This window comes from Puma concolor, chromosome C2 (genome assembly GCF_028749965.1).
Source record: "Puma concolor isolate L17-30 chromosome C2, mPumCon1.1.hap2, whole genome shotgun sequence".
Taxonomy (NCBI): Eukaryota; Metazoa; Chordata; class Mammalia; order Carnivora; family Felidae; genus Puma; species Puma concolor.
The window spans coordinates 156294231-156316503 of NC_141675.1; the positions used below are offsets into that span (position 1 = coordinate 156294231).

The window sequence follows — 22273 nt, forward strand, 5'->3', positions numbered from 1 at the left end:
TGAACGTTGTCTTGACACAGTTCGCGCCAGAGTTCCAAACGCCTCTCGGGCAACAAGGAACGACGGCACGTAGCACCGTCGGGGTGCGCGTGCGGCCCCCCGCGACCGCTGAGCGGAGGGCAAACTTGGACATGAAAGAGCCGGTCGGATTTGCTGTTCGTTCGCTTTTCAAAACCAACCTTATGACTTTACGTTCACTCTTCACAAACCAGACAACCCGCCGACACGGACTTTTTTAACAGGTTTAAAGCAACAGGCGATTCCGCGTTCGTCTATTAAAGGCAGCCTACGAAACAAGAATTCCACTAAAACTTCCGGAAACAGGCTCTTCTGCCTGCCGCTGGGTACGCAGATAAAAAGACACGGCGCCTCCCGCCTCCCCAGAAGCTGCGCTCCGAGCGGTCCCAGGTGGCTCGGCTGAGGCCGGGGTGAACTGCGCCCCACCCACGGCTTTGCCGCCAACGGACCCACAGTAGGAGCAAGACACGCAACGAAATGATTCCGACCCGTCTTCCCTCCCCCGTACCGCGGAAGGCGGGGCTGCCGATCGGCGGACGGGTCGACAGCCAAGTGCATTCTCGCCAGCTGCCTCCGGAGGGAAACGCGGCCGAGCGGATGCCCCGGACGAATCAAGAGTCAGCGGTCACCGGCCTCTCGCCGGCCGCCCGGTCAACGCCCCACCGGGCCGCAGACGAGGCGCGCGGCACCGGCCGGCCGGGCGTCATTCTGTCCCCGCGGCGGAACGCGACGGGCCAGGGACCCCGCACGGGGTCCCCAGGCTAGGTCTTGCTCCGCCGGAGCAGCGCGGGGTCGGGGACGGGGCCGCCCTGGAACTTGAGGCTCTGCAGGTTGACGTGGGCCCCGTGTCGAAGCAGCGTCTCCACCGTCTTGGCGTGCCGGCCCCGGGCGGCCAGGTGCAGCGCGCTGAGCCCCTGCGCGTCGGACAGGTCGAGCGCGTCGGCGCTGGCCAGCTCCTCCACCACCTCCGCGTGCCCGCCGGCGGCGGCCAGGTGCAGGGCCGTCTGGCCCCGGGGCCCCCGGGCCAGCACGTCGGCCTTCTCCTCCACCAGCAGCCTGACGGTCGCCAGGTGCCCGTTCCGCGACGCCAGGTGCAGGGCGGTGCAGCCCTCGGCGGTCACCGCCTCCTTGCTGGCGCCCCGGTGCAGCAGCAGCCTGGCGGTGCTCGTGTGCCCCGTCTCCGCGGCCACGTGCAGGGGCGTCTGCGAGAGCAGGTTGCAGACGTTGACGTCCGAGCGCAGGTCGATGAGCACGCGGGCCACGCGGTAGTGCCCCCGCTGGGCGGCCAGGTGCAGCGGCGTCCTCCCGTCCAGCGTCTGCGCGTCCACGCTCACGCCCGGCTGCTTGGCCAGCAGCTTGACGACGGGCAGGTGGCCCTGCCAGGCGGCGTAGTGCAGCGGCCCCCAGGCGTCCTTGCCCCGCAGCCCCACGTCGCCGCCCCGGCGGAGCAGGATCCGCACGATGCTCTCCTGGCCGTGCTGGCAGGCCACGTGCATGGGGGTGCGGCCCTCGCAGTCCGCCTCGTTCGCGGAGGCGCTCTTCTCCAGCAGCAGCCGCGTGCTGAACTCGTCCCCGTTCTGGGCCGCGAAGTGCAGGGCCGTCCAGCGGTCCTCGTCCGCGGCGTTGACGCTGATCTTGCGGGCCAGCAGGAGCTCCACGACGCCCCGCACCCTCTTCTCCACGGCCACGTGGAGGGGGGTGGAGCCCTTCCGGTTGGTCAGGTTGGGGTTGGCGTTATTGAGCAGCAGCCACTTGACACACTCCTCCTGCCCGGCCTCCACGGCCACGTGCAGCAGGCTGGAGCCGCCGTCCACGACCAGGTCCACGTCCTGGGGCTGGAGGATCTTCATCAGCCTGCTGGTGTCCCCGTTCACGATGGCATCCACGAGCTTCTTCTTCTGGACGTCTGTCGTGCCGAGATCTGGGGGAGAGAGATACGAGGTTCGGGCTGCGGGCCGCTCCCAAGGCCTGGCGGGCGCCCTAACGCGGCCCACGCCTCCCCAGCGGCCTCCAGGTCGCCGCGTGCCCGAAACCACTCGGGAGTCACCCCCGCCGTGTTATTAGATTTCCGGTGCAGGGGGAAGACCTCGGGCAGGCCAAGGGGCTCCCGCGAACTCGCAAAGTAAAAGTCATTCTAGCTGTCCCGTAGGGTCGTCATCGGATAAGGGCGCAGAACTCGGCCCGTCTGCGCTCAGAAAATGGCGGTGATGGCTGACGTTGCTTCATTAAGAAAATAAAAATGGGGCGCCTGGGTGGCTCGGTCGTTTGAGAGTCCCCCTTTGGCTCAGGTCACGATCTCACAGTTCGTGAGTTCCAGCCCCGCGTCGGGCTCTGTGCTGACAGCTTAGAGCCTGGAGCCTGCTTCGGATTCTGCCCCCCGCCCCTCTCTCCCTCCCCTATTCGTGCGCTGTCTTTCTCTCTCTCAAAAGTAAAATAAACATTAAAAAAAAAAAGAAACAGAATGAAAGGCACAGACCAGGGAGGCGTCCCAGTCCACTTGAGAGCTGACAGTTCCCACAGCAGGGACACCTTTCCAGGGCCACCGGCCGCTCCCCGCCCCAGCCTCCACATGCAGCCTCGCCTCTATTTGACGTAAAACTCCCACCACGGTGTCTGGCCTCCGATTTGTGTGAAAGAAGGCCCGCCCCTCCCTCACATGAAACGTTCTCAAGGGGACTTGCACGGGAGGGTGTGGGTATAGGGTCGAATTCGAGAAGACACAAGCCACCCAGACGACATCTGTGTCTTTATGGGAACTGACCGCGTGCGAGCACGAAGATGCCATTTGAGAGTAACGGACCCAGAGAGAGTCGTATAGCATACTTCTCTCCCAGAGACGGGGTATTTCCTTCCTGTGCAACACCATCACCCACCGCTTACCTCCAGTCAAGACGCCTGGCTGGGCCTTGCCCACCCCTGTGTCTTCATAAGGTGTTTTCTCAACCCCAAATGCCCTCTTTTGCCCCAAATATTCCACTCTGAAAATCCCAGGAGGCTCAGTGCATCCAGGAAAAGCACTTCCTTCCAGAAGGAGTTCCCTGATCTGCCAGGAAAAACAAACTGCCCCTCCTGCTGGGGTCCGTGTTCTTTCCACGACCCTGGGGCACTTGGCCCCCCTATACCGTTGTCACCCTGAGCATGAAAACCCGTGTTTTCCTCACGGGGCTGCAGCACTCAGAGGGCAGGACAGGACCACATCTTAGCCTCCCCGGGGGCAGCAAGGGAGCTACAGTGTAGGGCCAGCCCCAGGACCCGGGGACCGGCATTTTTAGGGCAGGGGCGCAGAAAAGGCCCCTTCCAAGAGGAAAACCCATCGAAATCAACATCAACAGATATGGTCACCTAACTGAGAAGAACCCCACGCCAACAGGGAGAATATAGACGGGACCAAGGTGTCATAACGTCCAGGGACAACTCAGCCATCACAAGGCATGGCTGAAACAAGCAGAGAGCTCACAGACAAGAAAGTAAAGGGGTATCAGAGAAAGGGGGTACAGGGCTGGCCTCTACACGAGAGAAATCTGCAGGGTGTGGGGTTAGAATCATCTGGACTCCCTCGATACAGGTCAGGGTTCTCAGTCCGCAAATCCGATGCCAGCCCCTACACCTCGTGTCAGCACAGGTGAGAGCTGGCGGCCTGGCCCATCCCCCTTACGCTTAAGTGATGCCCCCGGAGCCGCTCGGCCGGCCGCTCGGCCAGCACCCACCTCCAGATATGCGCTCGGTGAGCCAGCTATGCCGCTGACTCCCCAGGCCGATTAGCTACGGGAGGCAGAAAATAAAGAACTGGGTCTGGAAGCTGGATGCCTGCTTCTCTGAGCTGCTCGCGGGCTCCTACGGCCCCTTAGCCGGGCTCACGATTTCCCAGGATACGGCGTCCTCGCTTACCGCCTGTGGAAGGCTCCCGCTCGAAAGACAAGGACAGCGACCCTCTGGAGGAGAAGGCAGAGTCGACAGAAGACACCCCCGAGAGCCTCTTGCTGCTGCTGGCCGACTGCAGCCTGGATTCGGAGCAGCTGCGGCTGAGCTCCTCCGGGCCCGCGAGGGTCTGCGAGGTGCCCGAGTCCAGCTGGGACAGGAGCTCGGAGAGGCTGTAGTTGCTGTCGAAGGTCGGGGCGGAGGCCCGCTTGAGAGGCGAGCACACGGGCTTCTGCGAACCAGTCAGAGGGAGGTGGGTGAGACGGAGGCGGAGACGGCGGAGGGCGAGGGGACGCTCGGTCCCCAGACAGCCACACAGGGCGCTCAGGCCGTCCCGCCACACGCAGACGCAGGGGAGCCCAGGGACACCGCGCCGGGCCCGCCAGGCAGAGAGGCACAGCTCTGGGGAGAGGCGGGGAGAGACGGCTCCATGAAAACAGGAAGCCCAGTGGCATGACCCCAGCCCGTCCCCGCAGTGGCGCACGCACAGGGCCACCTGGACGACGGGTGGACCGTGACCGCGCCGGGAGAATGTGACGCCTGAATGCCGGCCGCGCCCACCTGGCAGGTCAGCACCAGCAAGCAGCGGAGGGAGGAGACGGGACCGGGGCTGGGGGTCCCTGCGCGCCTGCGCCCCTCCCTCCGAGCTGCCTGGGGGGCCGTGTGGGGGCGGGAGCAGGGACGGGCCCAGCCACAGCGTCACCGGCGCGCCCCAATCCAACACGTACCAACGGGGCCTTTGCAAGGGTCTCCCTGATGGGCTTCCAGAAAGGTAGGTCTCTGGAGCGCGATTAAACCCGAGGGTGACTCACAACTCTTCCGGGCTCACGCCCGCTTGTCCCCGGTCCCCCCTCTCCTTGGGAACTGCCATCTGCTCGGACTTGGTGGCTCCGTGCCCCGAGTCGCACCCGCGAACCGGGTGCCTTGCTCTCCCTTATCGGTGGGCAGGCCGCCTCCCCCAGACACCTTTGCTCCCCACCCTCGCGCACACGCCCCTTGACGCTCAGACTGTGGGCACACCTCAAGCGTGGACTCATCTCCCGGCCTCACGCGGATGCCTGGGGTAAGTGGCCTCCCGCCACACGGCACGTTAGGAAGTTCGTCAGGCCTCCCTTTGCGAGTCTGCTACGGACACTGAGTTACCTGTAGCCTCGGGGTCTCTCATCACACCTCACGTGACCTACACGGGTGCCCCTGGCGGTAACCGTTTACGAGTGGCGGTGACAAAGCGGCCAGGTTTCCAAGTCAGGGGCGCGAGACAGCCAGACCACAGGAGCCCAGAACCCCCCGCCCCGCAACAGGGCCCACACGGCCCTTCTGTTCCTCCCCTGGTTCAAAGAGCATCCGACCAGCAGCTCCTCGAGGTCACGTGCGGGCCCACACTGTTCACTCTTAACCGCAGACAGGAGGTGGGGACAGAATGCGGCTGGGCGGGAAAGGAACCTGGGGCCACCAGAGCCGGCCACGCGACCTGCCACCGGCTCCTGAACACAGGACCCTGTGGCTGCTCCCACGGGACAGGGCTCCGCCCGCCGGGTGAGCCGAGGGGCCGGTCCAGGCAGCAGGGGAATGTGCAGAAAGGGAGGACTCGAGACCCCCCCCCCCCCACAATGACACCTCCGGGAAGGTCCCCATTACCGGGCTCTTGGGCTCTAGGGGCTGCTTCGCGCCCAGATCTTGAGCTGTCTCCTTCACATCACCATCGGGTTTCTCACACAGGTCCTCGGTTTCAGACGTAATTTCTTTTGGGGAGAAAACAGAAAAGGGCACGTCACTTGGACAATGACTTCCACGTTCGCGGCTTACACATGCGACTCGGGCGGGGACAGAAGAGGCCGCAGCCCAGGGGACCGGTCAGTGCTGCAGCTGCCCAGGCCGCCGGCTGGGCTGAGCTCCCAGGTTATCCCCATGGAACCTCCGTAGGGGCCACGCGGGGGGCCTACCGTTTGCGACCTGGCAGGGTCGTGCCAGGTGCCAAGGAGGAGTCGCGGTGTCCCGGTTTCCCAAAGAAGCCCTCCCCAGGGGGAGCCCCGTCTGCAAGAGCCACCAGACTGTGTCCCCGCACTGGCCACGGTGGCCGGCACCCGGCAGGGGACACTCTGTCGCTTCCCCCCACGTGCTTTCAACGTTACGATCACTTCTCATTTTATCGAAGTCACTTTGCTAACCCAAGGACACACCCATTCAAGGCGGGGGCGGGGGAAAGACCCCAAAAGAAATGCAGAGAAAGCCACAGTGAGCGGTCTCCTCCGTCCCCTGCAGATGTACCTACCCCTGGTCCGAACCCGTAGCACCAAGCACGGCTCCACCGGGCTGCAGCTGGGGCGGCCGGCCGGCAGTGACCGCCCCACCCCGACCCCGCGTGCTGGGAGACCACAGGCGAGTGGCCAACCCGTCCAGGCAGGGCCCGCCCCGGTGCACCTGTCTGCACGGCCTCCCCCACCCGGGCCTGCTCGTCGACCCCAGCTCCCGTGCCACGGCAGAGCGGTCGCGCCGCGAGCCCCGGGGGCGCCCCGGACTCACCCTGGAAGGAGGGCCGTTCTCGCGGCTCCCCGTGCCAGCACCTCTGCATGAGGCGCACGAGGTTCCCACAGGCCCGCGGCCGGGCTCTGCACACGGGCGGCAGCTCGGGGCGGTGGCCCTTCACCACCTTCACCATGATGCGCAGGATGTTCTTCTCGTCTGCAAAGGGAAGGCACCCGGTCAGGGCGGCTCCGCGGGGCTGGGGGCCGTGCTCCGCGCCTTCAGGAGGAAAGGAGTGTGGGGCCGCTGGCAGCCCTTCCTTCGCAAAGCCCACGGCTCCCTCTGGTCCTGGTCCTTACGGAGCACGTCTGTTCTCCCGTTTCCAGGCCGCAGAGACTCTGCGAGGCACCCAACAGAGCCTGTGCGTTGTATCACAGGGCACATCTTTCTGGGCATCAAACTCCAAGGCGACCAGGGTTCAGAGGAGAAAGTATCTGACGAGACATGTTCCAAAGCGGCCCGTGCGCGCACCAAAGGGAGGCAACGCTTATAAATCACGAAGTCACGTGGGCCAGCCTCCAAGCGAACCCGTATCGCCCTGTGATGACGCAAGAGCCTTCCAAAATTCTGATATCTACACCGAAACGCAAGCCCCGGGTGCCCCATGCAGGGAGCCAGCCACAGCGATGGTGCCCCGGGACGCCTGCCCCCTCAGAGCACGCTCAGACCTGGGCTGTATAAACAGGGGGCCTTTCCTCCTGCAATTCATAATGTGGGGCTCCCCCTGCCCTCTGCTCCGACCTTCATAAGCACAACAAACTCGTTCCTATGACCCTCATCTTGGTCACAGACCAAGGGGCCCAAGGTGACCTTCAGCGGGCCAGACTCTTCTCTCTGCTCAGCCTAAAACCACAACGTCCATCAAGGTGGACTCGGAGTTCCTTGTTCCCAGCAGCCCAGCCCCACCCCCGCCCCGCCCCAGACCCCACAGTTCCCAGCACGCCCACGGCCGGGGAGCCCTGCAGGGGCACCACACGCATGTCAGCAGGCGTGGAAAATTGGCCCCAAGTCACCAGCGCAGTGCCAGGCTTCTGGTGCGATGCCGTGTCCTGCCTTCCCGTTAAATCTTGTGCAACAGCTATTGTGGGTATCTACGCGCTATTTCCAGCACACTGGCTTCCAGATCCCTGGAGGCCCTCCGAATGATGGGAAAGCAACGCCCGCAGCGCTGTCTGCTGCCAAACAGATGGGAGAAGATCAAGAAACACCTTTTGCTTCTCTGCCTTGAACTCCCCACGTCCCAGGCAGTAAAACACGCGGGCCCTGGCTCCCGACGTTTGTATCCTGTACCCGCCTTGGGTGTCGTGTCTGTGGGACAGTCTGGGGTCAGAGAGGACACTGCCACACCAGCACGGATCCGGACCACGGCCTCCACGGAGGAGGAGGAGTCAGGGAGACAGATGGACAGACAACAGACACCAACCCACACCAGCTCCCAGACCCGGGGGCCCCCACATTGAGTCGGCTCTGCATTTTTGGATATTTTTGGTCAAACCACAAAACAGCGTGAATAACCCACGCGCCCGTGGAGGAAAATGACGAGGCTGAAGAAGCGCTCGATTTTTCTAACAAGTCAAGGTATCGGCACCGGGAGGACAGACCCCAGAACAGCGGCTGCCTGAAGGGAAAGAAATGTCACAGCCCTCGAGTGGAAGGGAGGTGACCTGGTGCACACGTTTGTGCAAAATCCACTCAACTGTTCTGGAGACGGGTTGCACAGCAGTGTGACGGTGCTTCCTGCCACTGAAGTGCACGCTTAAAACCGGGTAAGATGGTAAAGTTTGTATGTATTTTACCATCTGTATATAAATCCAAAAACAGAATCAGCTGGAAATAAGCGCAGCTGGCAAATCCACAGAGAAAGCAAGCAGGTGGTTCTCGGGGGGCAGGGGGGATGGGCTGGATGGGCACGGGGTTTCCCTCTGCGGGGATGAGAACGTTCTGGTGCTATAGGCAGAACAGCAGCTAACATACTCGATGCCACTGCATTATACACTTTAAACGGATGAAAGGATGGATTTTATGTCACGTGCATTACATCACACACACACACACACGCACACACACACAAATGAGCGGGCACCTAAATAAAGAAATCCCCTGAACAGACCCCTTCAGACTGCAGCCTTTGCTGAAATGTGAATTATGCCGCAAGACTGCTTGTCTGCATGCAGAGAGGCCGCGGGGCTCCAGGAGGACACGCTGGGCAGCACAGAGCAGTGTCCCCGCTGCCCCACAGGATGGCCCCACCAGCTCCGTAGCCCAGAGCAACCCCCGCACCACCCCCTGTGGGAACGCGGACCGCAGGCACAGCTCAAACAGGACCACGGAGAGCGCCCTCCCGTGTCCCCGGACAGACAGAGGGATGCACTTTCCCCAAAGACAAGCCCACTCACCTGCGAACGGTTTCTTCTGCGTGAGCACACCCCAGATCACAATGGCAAAGCTGCAAGGAAAATCGGCCGGGTTAGTATCTGTGAGCAGGACCCTCAAACAAAGTCAAAAGCTCTCCCAACAGCAACTAGCTTGAGGAAGACCACTCCAGAGTCTTCAAAGGAAACAGAGAGAGAGAGAGAGAGAGAGAGAGAGAGACACACGGGGAGAGGGGGAAGGGAGAGGGGGAGGGGGAGGGGAGGACACTAAGATATTTTCCATGGATGCTTTACACAGGCGCCCATACTGTGGAGCGCATCACGATGGCGGCTCGGATGTGACACCACAGACACGACCACACCAGCTGGGCTTCCAGCTCAGACAGCATGGGCGGGACGGGGCGGGTGGGGACAGGGGGTGGCAGGGGGGAAGGAGGGGAGGAAAAGGACCACCGCTCTGGAACATCTGCTCGTGGGGAGAAGGGCCTGAGTCTGCCTAAGTCACCCCCGTGTCGTGGCAGGTGCAGGGCACCAAGACGCCGACTCCGGCCCCGGGGCGGGGTGGGGGGGGGGTGCGAGCAGCCTGCTCACTGAGACTTCGCAGAAGGCTGTGGAGACAGTAGACGGAGAACACAGGGGGCGGTCCGGCTCACCGTCCTGGGCCCTTTTCTGGCTGTTGAAAAGTATATTTTCCCTCTCTATCTACCTATGTCGTCTATATAGCTACTCTGAATATACCCCAAAAAGCACAACCTCACAAATTTTTTTTTTTTAATTTTTAAAAAGTTTTAAACCTGCAGCTGCCACCCTGCACGGAGCGGAGAGCGGCTACTGACAGAGATGCGGGAATTCTCCTTTGAAAACGAACGCAAGTCTGCAAGTCCAAGGGCTGAAGCTCTCAACTCCAAAGTAAACACAGAACCTCATTCTCCCCAAACTCTACAAGCCGTGACTAGCCCCCGACGTGCCATTCGCCAGCGGACGGACGGCTCAGAGCCCAGCCAGGCAGGCGCACAATGGTCACCGTGAAACCAGTCTGCCAGGACTCCGGATGCCGGTCATGTCAAAAAGGCACAGCTCAGGGCTCTGGGGCTCAGGGTCACAGTCACCACGCGTGAGACAAGAGCCACAGTGAGGGGCTTAGGCACACGCTCCCTCCTCTCTTCTCCTCCAACTGGTCTGAGTGAGTAAGACCTTCGCAATTTGGAAAAGGAAGGCGCCAACGACTTGGGGATTATTCTCAAGCACATAAACCCCACCGACGCTGGTTTGCGAACAGCCCCCGATGTGTCTGCATTCCTCTGTCAAAGGTAAGTGACATGAGAAGCATAAGCCACTGGGCCAGAGGGAACTGGGTTCCAGGAGTGCAAATCCGCACACATATAGACACACAGCTCACTTCGAGCAGCAGGCTCCCCCAGCAGATGAGCTATAAAACCCCACGTTTCATAAAAACACCAGAGCATTTACAGTGTGGGGGCTGGCCACAGAACTGTCTCTAACTGGCACCAGCCGTGACATTCTCCACCCTCGGCTCAGCACTCGCAGGGGACAAGGGTCTCTTGTACACCTGGGGTACGTGGACCGACAAACTACACACCCCAAGCCCTTTCACGTGGACTCAACCTCACGTCTGATGGCCTCTGGGAATCGAGGTGCAGAGCCCCTGCTTGGGCCCCCACGCACACCCGTCCCACCCTGTCCCACACCTGTCCCACAGCCGTTGCACACCTGCCCCCACCTGTTGTACGCCTGTCACACACCTGTACACGTCGTGCTTGGTGTCAAAGAGCCGGCTCTTCTCCCGGATGCGCTCTGGAGGGAGGTAGGCGATGGTGCCGAACAGGCCGTCCATGCTGAGGTCATGGGAGTGCGACAGCCCGTTGCACTTGGCCAGCCCAAAATCGGAAATCTGTAACACAGCAGGCAGACGAGGCTCAGTGGGCTTCGCTGGGGCCTCGCCGAGGGAGGCAAGAGGCTCTATCCCCACCTCTGTGGGGACGTGTGGCACGGTTCCCCGATGTGGCCGTGCAGGCACAGTGGGGAATCCACACCCAAGAGCCACGTCCTGTGCTTCTCCGGGGAGGACAGGAAGGCACGGCCGGCTTGGGAGAAACAAGCCCCAGCTGTTAGGGGCTTGACGGACAGGGACCAGATTCCGCTCTAAGGAAGGGATTCGCTGTCAGGCACGTTTTACCATCTTCGACAGCATCACGTCTGCCCCTGGGGACGGCCCAAGTCGGCCTAGAGGGGAAAGCGACTCTCAGAGTTGTCAGGTTTTCAGGTAACACACGAAAAGCAAGGCCTGGCCCTAAGGCCATCGGCTGTGCAAGGGCCCTGCTGGGGAAGCGGGCAGGATGCAGTCTGTTCCTTAAAGGGAAATGTGCCTTCAGAAGCCCTTTAAAATTTGTTTTTGTTGTTGTTAACGTTTATTTACTTTTGAGAGAGAGACAGAGCATGAGCAGGGGAGGGGCAGAGAGAGAGGGAGGCACAGAATCCGAAGCAGGCCCCAGGATCTGAGCTGTCAGCACAGAGCCTGGTGTGGGGCTCGAACCCATGAACTGTGAGATCGTGACCTGAGCCGAAGTTGGCCGCTTAACCGACTGAGCCATCCAGGCACCCCAAAAAGAATGTTTTAATGTTTATTTATTTTTGAAAGAGAGCTAGACAGTGTGCGAGTGGGTGAGGGGCAGAGAGAGAGGGAGACACAGACTCTGAGCTGTCAGCACAGAGCCCGATGCGGGGCTCGAACCCACGAGCTGTGAGGTCATGACCTGAGCCGAATGCTTCCCCAGGCATCCCCAGATGCCCTTTAAAGCAAACAAAACGCACACCACACAGCCTCAAGGGGGCATTCTGCCCTCTGCCTGGACCTGGAACAATTTGTGATCAATAGGTTCTCACTGGCTCCTTCACCAAATGCAAGGCCCCCAAATAAAAGGTGTGATATGGGGCGCCTGGGTGGCTCAGTCGGTGGAGCGTCCGACTTCGGCTCAGGTCTGGATCTCACAATTCATGGGTTCGAGCCCCGCGTCGGGCTCTGCGCTGACGGCTCAGAGCCTGGAGCCTGCTTCCGATTCTGGGTCTCCCTGTCTCTGTGCCCCTCCCCTGCTCACACTCTTTCTTAACTTCAAAAATAAATAAACATTGAACATTTTTTAGAAATATTTTTTAGGGGCGCCTGGGTGGCTCAGTCACTTGAGCGTCCGACTTTGGCTCAGGTCGTGACCTTGTGGTCCATGAGTTTGAGCCCCACGTCGGGCTCTGTGCTGACAGCTCGGAGCCTGGAGCCTGCTTCCAATTCTGTGTCTCCCTCTCTCTCCGCCCCTCCCCCGCTCATGCTCTGTCTCTGTCAAAAATAAACAAATATTAAAAAAAGATTTAAAGGGGCGCCTGGGTGGCGCAGTCGGTTCAGCGTCCGACTTCAGCCAGGTCACGATCTCGCGGTCCGTGAGTTCGAGCCCCGCGTCGGGCTCTGGGCTGATGGCTCGGAGCCTGGAGCCTGTTTCTGATTCTGTGTCTCCCTCTCTCTCTGCCCCTCCCCCGTTCATGCTCTGTCTCTCTCTGTCCCCAAAACAAATAAACGTTGAAAAAAAAAATTAAAAAAAAAAAAAAGATTAAAAAAAAAGTAAAAGGTGTGATACACCTGCGGGGAGCCCACCCACCTGAGGGCACACCTGGACCACCGCTGTGCAGGCCCCACACCTCCACCCCCTTTTCTCCTTAGGGCAAAGGTGTCTGGAAAGCTCACGGGACCCCACAGTGAGGGCGACAACACCATTGCACACTCCCTGTGGGGCGCCAGCCTCCCCCAGCTCCTGTGTAAGTCAGAGCCCTTGGAAGCTGGCGGGAGCGAGGTGTGCGTGGGATTAGGTCACACTGACTGGCATAAAGGGACTCGGGATCCACGAGGAAAACTGCCCCTTTGTATCCCCCTTCGAGGCTTAGGAGTGAATCTGAAGCCTTCTAATGACCTCCAGAGCCCCTCTTCAAACGCACCCATGGAGTGATAGGAAACGGGGCTCAGTCAGGCTTCACTGCTGGGCTCGCCGCGCCCTCGGGGTGAGCCCACAGCCCGGTGTCATCACCGAGCACAGGGAGAATTTACGAGTGGTGACCCGGTCCTTCAAGGGATCTCTGGCCCCGCCGGCAGGTAGCTGGTGGAGAAAAGCCTGCAGGACTGGGCCCAGCCCTCTGTTCCCATGACAAGGACGGCGTGGGGCCATGCGAGCAGGGCCAGCCGGGGCATTTCTGGGCGCCTGGCTGCCTGCTGTCATTTTCTGGCCTTCAAGAAACCCCCCCCAGCCATCACCTCGCCCGCAGACCCACAAAGCAGCTCAGGACCAACACAGGGCCACATGTGGCAATCTCGAACAAGTCGGTGAGAGCCAATGTTTCAGTTCAAACTCTCAGCTGCTTCGACCTTTTAATCTCAGAAATGGAGCCCGACTGGGGTGCAAGGGTCTCACCCTGTGCCCCCTACCCCGCTCACAGATTTCTGTTTGTTTCTGCTGTTTGCAGGGAGAGCCAGCCACTTCAAAATATCCATGGTTCAAGAAAATAAGCATAAATTCGACATCAAAACAATGGCATCAAAATGCACATCAGAAATCATAAGTCTCTGATGGCCTCTGACCCTCCCCCCGCCCCGGGTTCTCCCCCCGCCCTCTCCCACCCTCAGGGCCCTGGCAATCCCAGGGTACGCAGAGTATACAGCAAACGCCCTACAAGTTGCTCATACATCCTCACATTCGGCACAGGTCTCAGGGCCGCTCAGTGCTCACAGGCACCCACAGGTGCCCCGGGGACATGGGCCCTTCTCCTTCCAGACCCAGCTGGACGAGACCATAGAAGGGCACGATCAGGACTGTGCTGGCTAGAGAGACAGGCCGTTCAGACCACAGGAGAACAGGACCCTCAGGGTCCCTCTGGATGTGGTCTGGGCAAACTGGGCCAGAAGGAGCCTGAGATTTTAAACTGAGCTATTTCAGCAGGCACCCAGCTGGCTCGGTCAGTGGAACATGCAATTCTTGATCTCAGGGTTATGAGTTCAAGCCCCACATTGGGTATGGAGACTATTAAAAATATATATATATGGGGCACCTGGGTGGCTCAGTCGGTTGAGCATCATGGTCGTAACCTTGCGGTCTGTGGGTTCAAGCCCCGCGTTGGGCTCTGTGCTGATGGCTCAGAGCCTGGAGCCTGCTTCGGATTCTATGTCTCCCTCTCTCTCTGCCCCTCCCCCGCTCACGCTCTGTCTCTCTCTCTCTGTCAAAAATAAATAAACATTTAAAAAAAATTTTTTAAATACATCAACAATAAACTAAGCTATTTCATTTTCAACATGAAATGGGTTCACTCCATTGGCATTTAGTTACTATTAACCTCAGTATTAATTTAACATTAAGTCTCTTTAACACACTTTGCAAAGTAGGCAGTTGCTGTGAAACCTTCAGCTCTAATCATCCTTTCCGTGTCTGGAGGGGCACAAGGGGAGTGGCCAAGCTCACAACTTATGATCTCATCTCAAGATTCCAGATTAAAGTTTAATGGCTTCAAATAATTGCAGACTGAAAAGTGTGCAGAAAGCCGGCGGCCAATCACTGCAGAGCTCCTGGCCGACTGGAAAGCTCCAACAGCACCCTCCACGCTGCATTTCTGGGAAGGAAGAAACGTGCTACGTAAATATGTCATCTGTTTGTCTGGGGCTGAGTGTGGTCACAGAAACGCAGCTCCACCTGGGCCTTGCAGGGAGCTGCAGAAGGGGCCGGTCTGTGCAGAGGCCCAGAGCCCCGCCCAGAAGTGACAACATCAGCCTTCAGCGTCGGCGAGGTGGGTCCTAAGGTTTCCCTCAGCTCCCTCCTGGGTCGCCCCAGGCTCCTTAGGACCCACTCAGCTCTTCAAGGAATCTTCGCCACTTACTAAAACCTCCGCGAGCAGCAGGGCTCCCGAGTCAGGTGTTCACAAGGAGAGGGAGAGGAGCGTTCAAGTGGAGGGAGCTCAGAGCCAAAGCAGAAATGACCGACCAGGAAGGCAGGCCCCCAGCGTGTCACAGAGAGGACGGCACTCTTTTCCCCACTGAGCCAGTATCAAGCATCTACTGTGGACCCGGCACCGGAGACGCTCCCTGGACGGAAGCCACCATCCACGGTGTGCAAAAAAGGACTCTATGGCCACGGAACACCAACCCCGACGGCCCCAACCCCCACCGAGCACGTCCACGGGCCAGGCACTGAGCTATCAGCACTCCGTCCTCCTTGACCGCTCACGTCAACACAGAGGTGTGACCCCCACCCCCCAGGTGACAGAGCTGGGGGCGGGGGACGTGTCTGCTAGGAGGGCACTTAGAGGTGCCACTTGCTCCCCTAAGGGACACTCACATGCCCCAAGCATCCCACATGACCTGCTGAAGAGAGGAGGGGAGAGCGGAAAGCAAGCAGTGGAGATAAAAGCCAGCCAGGCCAAGCACCAGCCCGACCCTGCAGGCGTCTGAGGGACACAGCCGCGCACACACCTGTCTGCGTGCCCCGCGCGCACCCAACGGCGGCCTCTCTAAGACAAGCACCTTCCCGGCAGCCTCCGTCACGACAGCATTTCAGAACCCCTACCCTGATCTAACTCGGCCTCCTGCTTCCCCTCCCCCTACAAAACCTAGAATTTTCCATGACTCTTCTGCCTGTGCCCCAATCCCCGACTCCTGATAGCAGCAAAGGCTGATGCTCTCTGAAGACCCAGTCTCTCCCAGTAACAACCCCCACTCCCAGCCGGAGTTCTGGAAGGAACTCCTCCTCCAGCCCACAGACTGCCTGTGGGACACCTACTGCCAGGACACCTATTCCGCCCTCGTGTGATGCCCACGGGCCGCAGGCTGTGTACCTCCCATATGCAGCAGCGGGCTGGGAGGGACAGGAGGACTCCAGAGACCGCTGAACCTGACCGTGGCCTCAGCTGGATGACCAGAGCCCGGGAGACCCTGGTTATGGGCCTCAGCCTGGCAGGTGGCCAGGCCACCGTCCAGAGTACCTCCTGCCAGCGAGGTCCCTGGCACACGACAGAGGTCTGTCGTTGCTTCCTCTTTCTTGTGTATATTCGAGCCTGAGACCAAAAGCTTCATTCTTGGGGCGCCTGGGTAGCTCGGCAGTCGGGTAAGCATCCGTCCCTCGGTCTCAGCTCAGGTCATGATCTCACGGTTCGTGGGTTCGAGCCCCACGTCAGGCTCTGTGCTGGCAGGTGCGGGGAGCCTGCTTGGGATTTTCTCTCCCTCCGTCTCTGCCCCTCCCCCACTTGCACTCTCTCTCAAAATAAATAAATTTTAAAAAGAAAAGAAAAGAAAAAAAAGGGCTTCATCCTTCGCTTGGTGCCCACAGGAGCTCCCTCCTTGATAAACCCTGGAATGTCAGTGGGGGCAGAGGCTCTACACCGGAAGCCAGTGCGCCAGCCGGAAAGAAACTTGGCTCTGGCAAAGACAGAACCCCCGTGGCACCCATTCGAACCAGGAGAGCTCGTCCATCTGGCGGCGACAATCTCATTTTGGAGTGACTCCTAATCAAGGGACAGTCTGCAGTCACTGTCCAACGTGGACATGAGTCTCCCCATCGGCCTCAGGCTGGCCAGGTGCGCCGCAAAGGTGGGGTGCCTGTGCCCCCTGGTCCCACCTCTCCTTCCCGGCAGGGCCCACGGGCATGGCTGGACTGAACCCAGGTCCCTCCTACCCCTCGGACCAGCAAGGGAGGGGCTCCTGCAAGCTCCCTGTGACCAGCCAGGAGAGTGTACAGGGGAGTCCCTTCCCGGTCCCCGCAGGGCCCAGGAAAGGGTTCAGGCCACCGCTCGCGGGTCCCTCTCACTCGCTCACAAGCCAGGCACAGGGAAGGGAGGCGGCAAGTGCATTCTGTGGGCCAGCACGCGACCCCGGGCCTCCTGAGCCACGCAGGGAAGACCCGTGACCTGCGTCCCCCCTGGTGGCAACGACAGAGCCCAGGACAGAGGAGAGGCAAAGAAACACAAACTGGACAGCGTTACTAACTGCAGGCCCAGGTGGCTGGTACCTGGTATTTAGTTCCACCGTCCCTCGTACTTCTCTGTGTTTTATAAACTTACCCAAAAAGAGTAATCATGATAGCAGACCTCAGGGGCCTCACACGACGAGAAGAGAACGAGCCCCTCCGGAGCCTCGTTCCAGGGAGCGCCCCACGCCCCCCCCCCGCTATCCCTGAGACCACAGATGGGGGGTGCAGCGGTCTCCCCCCCCCCCGGTTGGATCCCTAACCGGCCTTCACGAGACGTCCAGTGAGACCGGAAGCCACAAACCCACAAGCTCTTTTCTTCCAGAGTGCTCAGAATTTAGGCCCATGCTCCAGGATCCGCGGGGGTGGGGGGGTAACCGTGTGCGTAAGGGTCCATTTTCCAGCTACACGTTTCGTGGAGACTGGGGTTGCCGAGTCCTTATGTCCTCCCCCCGCCCCACTCAGAGCCTTCCCCCACCCCTCTGGCCGCCTGGGCCCCGCACGCGGAGCCGGGCGGGTCCTACCTTGACGTGGTAGTGGGCGTCCAGCAAGATGTTTGCGGGCTTGAGGTCCAGGTGGAGGAGAGGCGGGGACATGCAGTGCAGGAAGTTCATGCCCACGGCCGTCTCGTGGACGATACGGAAGCGCAGGTCCCACGGCAACGGCTCGGAGGCCAGCAGCTTCTCCAGCGAGCCGGTCTCCATGTACTCCATGACCAGGCCGGCGGGCTCCCGGCATATGCCGTACACGGGCAGGATGTAGCGGAACTTAGCCATCTCCATCTTCTTGGCTTCTTCCAGAAGCTCCACGCGCTCCCTGGAAAAGTTGGCAGACGTGAGACGTGAGAGGCGCTCGCCCAGGCCCCGATACACGGCGCCAGGTCCGCGGGCCGAGCGGGTGACCCGGGCGCACGGGGCTCTCCGCGATGCCGCAGAACCACACTCGGGACGTCCCGGGGCCATGGGCCCGACGGCCACTCAAACGCTTCTGTGCATCGTGGGTCACCGTATGCGAGGAGGACGGACATCCCGATTAGCATCTGGGAACGCGCAATCAGCACCACGGGGCCACCGAGCCAGGGCGGCCGATGCTGCCACCCCTCCTCCTGGGCTGAGGGGACACACGATGCCATGTGACTGAAGGCGCAACAAAGTATCCGTCCAAAGAACCCAACTCATCTAGTTCAACACGCAGCCGGCCCGTGGGCCCTCCTTCGGGCCCCACACTGGTGCTTGTGGGGCATCAGCCGGTGAAGCCAGGTCTCCAGGCTGTGGCCCGAGAGCCCCCTTTATTCCAACCACGTTTTCAGTCGTGGTAAAGACACATAAGTCATATTTTCACCATTCCCAAGGGTACAGTTCACAGGCGTCACGTGCACACACGCCCGACACCCAAGCCTCGACCGTCGTCCCAGCAGACACCCTGTAGCTTTCCGCAGGAACCCCTTCCTCCTGGCCCCGCCCACCCCTCGTCCACTTCCTGTCTCCATGAACCACTCCACGCACCTGACCTAAGCGGAATCACACAGGATGTGTCCTTCTGCGCCTGGCTTCCTTCGCTCAGCACCTCAGCGTAATGTGATTGTGGTTCAGCCGCGTTGTGGCAGATGTCAAGACCTCACCTCTTTTCACGGCTGTATGACGCTCCATTGCATGAACACGTTTTACGTATCCGTCGCCCGCTGATGGGCGCTTGGGCTGCCGTGAATAACGCTGTGTGTCTGTGTGCACAGGTGCACAAACACCCGCTCGCTTTCAGCATTCTGGGCTACCCACACACCCAGGAACAGGGTGACTCGGGCCATGTGATAATCCGATGTCTAACCTTTTCAGAAACCACCAACCACCGCGCACAGCCTGCCCCCGGTTCTGTAAAGAACTTCCTGGAAGACGGTCTCACCCGTTCATGCCACGTGGGCTGTGGCCACTTTCCCGCTCAAGGCAGAGACCAGCAGTCTGCAGACCTCGACACGTTTACTCCCTGGCCCTCCATGGAAAGTGCACCAGCCCCGGGTCTAAGGTCACTTCCGGGTGCAGCCCACGGACTCAGATTAGAATCCCCGTATCCTGCTCTGTGTTAGCCTCGTGGGGCAAAAGTCCCAGAGCGCGTTCAGGAAAAGGGGCTGAATCGCATAAGGACAGGGCTCGGCCATGCGCCATCTAGGTCGGCGGCTGTTAGAACTCGCCACGGCAGAAAGCAACCCGAAAACTGGCTGAGCTGGGCTCCGTTCCCACGTGGACACCAGGTGCCCCGACGGGATCTCAGCCCCTCTGACTCCCCATCCGGCCCCCGCATTTGGGAGTCTCATGTGAGCATATGGCAAGAAGCTGTACAGTGGGTGTCTCGGGGGGAGAACCCCTGAGGGTAGACCAGTGACTCTCACGGAGGGACAGCTTTGCCCGCCGGGAACACCGAGCGCCGTCTGGGACATTTTGGGTGTCACAGCTCGGGGCTACGGCCGGCATCCAGTGGGTGGAGGCCAGGGATGCTGCTTAACAACCCACAATGCATAAGACAGCTCCCAAGACCAAGAATTACCCAGCTCCTATGGAAACAGTGCCAAGCCTAAGAACCCGGCATGTAGACAAAGCCAAGTGCATCTCGGCCAAATTTAAACTAAACCACTAAACTCTGGAATTGCCCACTATGTACTCTCAGCATTTATTTTAACTTTCATCTGTTTCTGTGGTCAACTAATATTCAACAAGGGAGCCACGAACACCCAATAAGGAAAGGCTGGTCTTCCCGACAAATGGCGCCTGGAACACTGGAGAAACACACGCAGGATGATGAAATTGGGACCCTAGTTCACAACACACACAAAAAGTAACTCAGAATGGATCAAAGTCTTAAAAATAAGACCTGATACCATAAAACTAGAAGAAAGCACTGGAAAAAGCTCATTAATACCCATCTTGGCAATGACCTTTTGGACACGACACCTACAGCACAAACAGCAGAAGCAAAAATCAGCAAATGGAACTCCATCAAACCCAAAAGCTTCTGCACAGCAAGGGAAACAAGGAACAAAATGAAAAGGCAGCCTACAAAATGGGAGAAAAAATTTGCAAACCACACACTGGATAAGACGTTAACATCCGAAATAGATAACAAATACGACTTAATTAAAGAAAAAATCGGATTTAAAAACGGGCAAAGAACTAAACAGACATTTGTCCAAAGAGGATGTCACAATGGCCAACAGGCACGTGAGAAGATCCTGAATATCACTAACCATCAGGGAAACGTGAACCAAAACCACAAAGACGCATCAGCTCACACCTGTCAGACGGGGGGGGGGCGGTGAGGGGGTGGGGGGACCTGCACTCTTGGCAGGAACGTAAACTGATTCAACCGCTACGGACAACAGAACGAGAGATCCTCAAGAAAGTTAAAGCAGAACTACTATACAATGCAGTAATTCTGCTTCTGGGGATATACCCAAAGGCAGTGAGAACAAGACTTCTGCAAGATCTCTGCACACCCATGTTTATCGCGACAGCCAAGCTGTGGAAACAACCCCAATCGATGCCCATCAACGGATGAATGGATTAAAAGAAAAAAAAATAAAAACAACAAGGTGTGGCACATATACATAACGGACTATTATTCAGCCATGAGAAAGGAGGATATCCACGGGGCACCTGGGTGGCTCAGTTGGTTGAGCGTCCAACTCTTGATTTCAGCGCAGGTCATGATCTCATGGTTCGGGAGATCGAGCCCTGCATCGGGCTCTGCACTGTCAGTGTGGCGTCTACTTGGGATTCTCTCTCTCTCCCTGCCCCTCTCCCATGCACTCTCGCCCTCTCTCAAAATAAATAAAACATTAAAAAAAAAAAAAAAGGAGGATATCCTGCCATTTGCAACAACTAGATAGACCTTGAGCACATCATGCTAAGCAAGATACGCCAGAGAACATACTGATATCACCTATATGTGGAATCTAGAAAAGAGAAGAAATGGTGGTTACCAGGGGCAAGACGGTGGGCAGATAAGACTGATGGCGTTTAAAGGTATAAACTTGTAAGAAGGGCTAAATGGCGATAAACATACAGTTTATTCAACATACACAATAAGTATGTAATATGATAAATATGACTCCAGTGGCAACCATATTACAATATACACACACACACACCAAAGTAACACAGTATTCACCTTAAATTTACGCAATGTTATGCATCAAATTTACCCAATAAAAAAATATTTAATCTGAAAAAACAAAAAAGTTCATCTGTTTTCCCTGCAGAACAGGTGCCAGGTGCCAGGCATGTGTTGGAGAACACGCTTTCTAATAAACTCCTGAAGGAAAAGTCTAGAATCACATGCCAGACATGCCCTACCGCAGCCGGGAACCGAGCAGACCCAGCATCTGCGTACCACCAATGCAGGCTGGGGTGGCCTCAGGGACTCCCCCTGAAATGCCGGTTCCGGCACCAGCAGCCCTGCCCGTAACCCACCAGAAGGGCTCTTCTGGAGCCTGGATGCACCCGCTCCTGACCTCCCCGCCCACACCTGCTCCCATTTGCTAGTCTGATGCAGAGTTCCAACACTGTATCCACCAAACAAATTCATTTCTTACTCCTTTGACCTCCTCTCTGAGACTACATGCTGCCAGGCCTCCCATACGTGTGTGAAAACATTTGCCAGGGAGGAAGGCCCGCCGGCAAGGAGGAGCCGGGATTACAGGTCATCGGAGGCTGCAGCAACGCAAGCTCTGCCTGCGTTGAGCACCTGTGCTCAAGGTGGTCACCCCAGCTCCAGGCAGAGAGAGAGAACTGGGCAGACCCAGGGCACATTTTGGAGGAGAATCAATGAGACTTGACGACTGATGGGTATGGAGGAGAGAGAGGTAGCAAGGGCACCCCGCCCCCACCCCGATCTCTACCAGGAGTCACCGGGCAGCTCCTCCTCTCTGCGAGGGGAAGCATCCCGGAGAAGGGAGAGAAGTCGGTGTTGGGCACACTCGTGGAGGCAAAGAATCCCACTGGCCTTCGGAACAAGTGGACCACATCAGGACACATCAGGAATGAAGTATCAGACCACTATGACACAGAACTGAGTTCAGCACGGCTTGCTTGCTTGCTTAGCTCTCTGGTTAAAAGGCCAATTGATGGAAAGCACAGCGCCCACAAGAGTGCAGTGCTGCGTGTGGGGGTCCCTGGGCCGGGCTGAGAGTGGCTCCGTCCCCTCTGGGTCCGGGCTCGGCTGGCTCTGGCCACACAGAGGCAGACCCCTCGCCCTGTGTCTGGTCTCCACGGATGTCTAAACGCAGGAAAGGCTAGATGTCAGCAGCAAGCATCATTAGAAAGCCCGTCATCTAAACAGAGAGAAAACGGCACCCCTGGGCCCATCTCTTCCGTCCTCCTCCCGGAAGACCTGCTTATTACACTGAACCAGGACAACTACCACTTCTAACATGACTCAGTACCAGGGGCT

General features: G+C 58.8%; 1 protein-coding gene across 1 annotated transcript in view; it reads right to left on the reverse strand.

Moving 5' to 3' along the window:
• Positions 1–22273, reverse strand: part of RIPK4 (receptor interacting serine/threonine kinase 4) — a 28339-nt gene that overhangs the window by 291 nt on the left and 5775 nt on the right. Inside the window, exons 2-8 of the mRNA XM_086676022.1 lie at positions 17359–17650; positions 10595–10743; positions 8856–8905; positions 6460–6618; positions 5575–5678; positions 3907–4168; positions 1–1939 (exon numbers count right to left, since the gene is read on the reverse strand). The exon at positions 1–1939 is cut by the window's left edge and continues 291 nt beyond it. Coding sequence (XP_086532148.1) covers positions 780–1939; positions 3907–4168; positions 5575–5678; positions 6460–6618; positions 8856–8905; positions 10595–10743; positions 17359–17650 — 2176 coding nt within the window. The 3' untranslated portion in view covers positions 1–779. The remainder of the gene's footprint in view (positions 1940–3906; positions 4169–5574; positions 5679–6459; positions 6619–8855; positions 8906–10594; positions 10744–17358; positions 17651–22273) is intronic.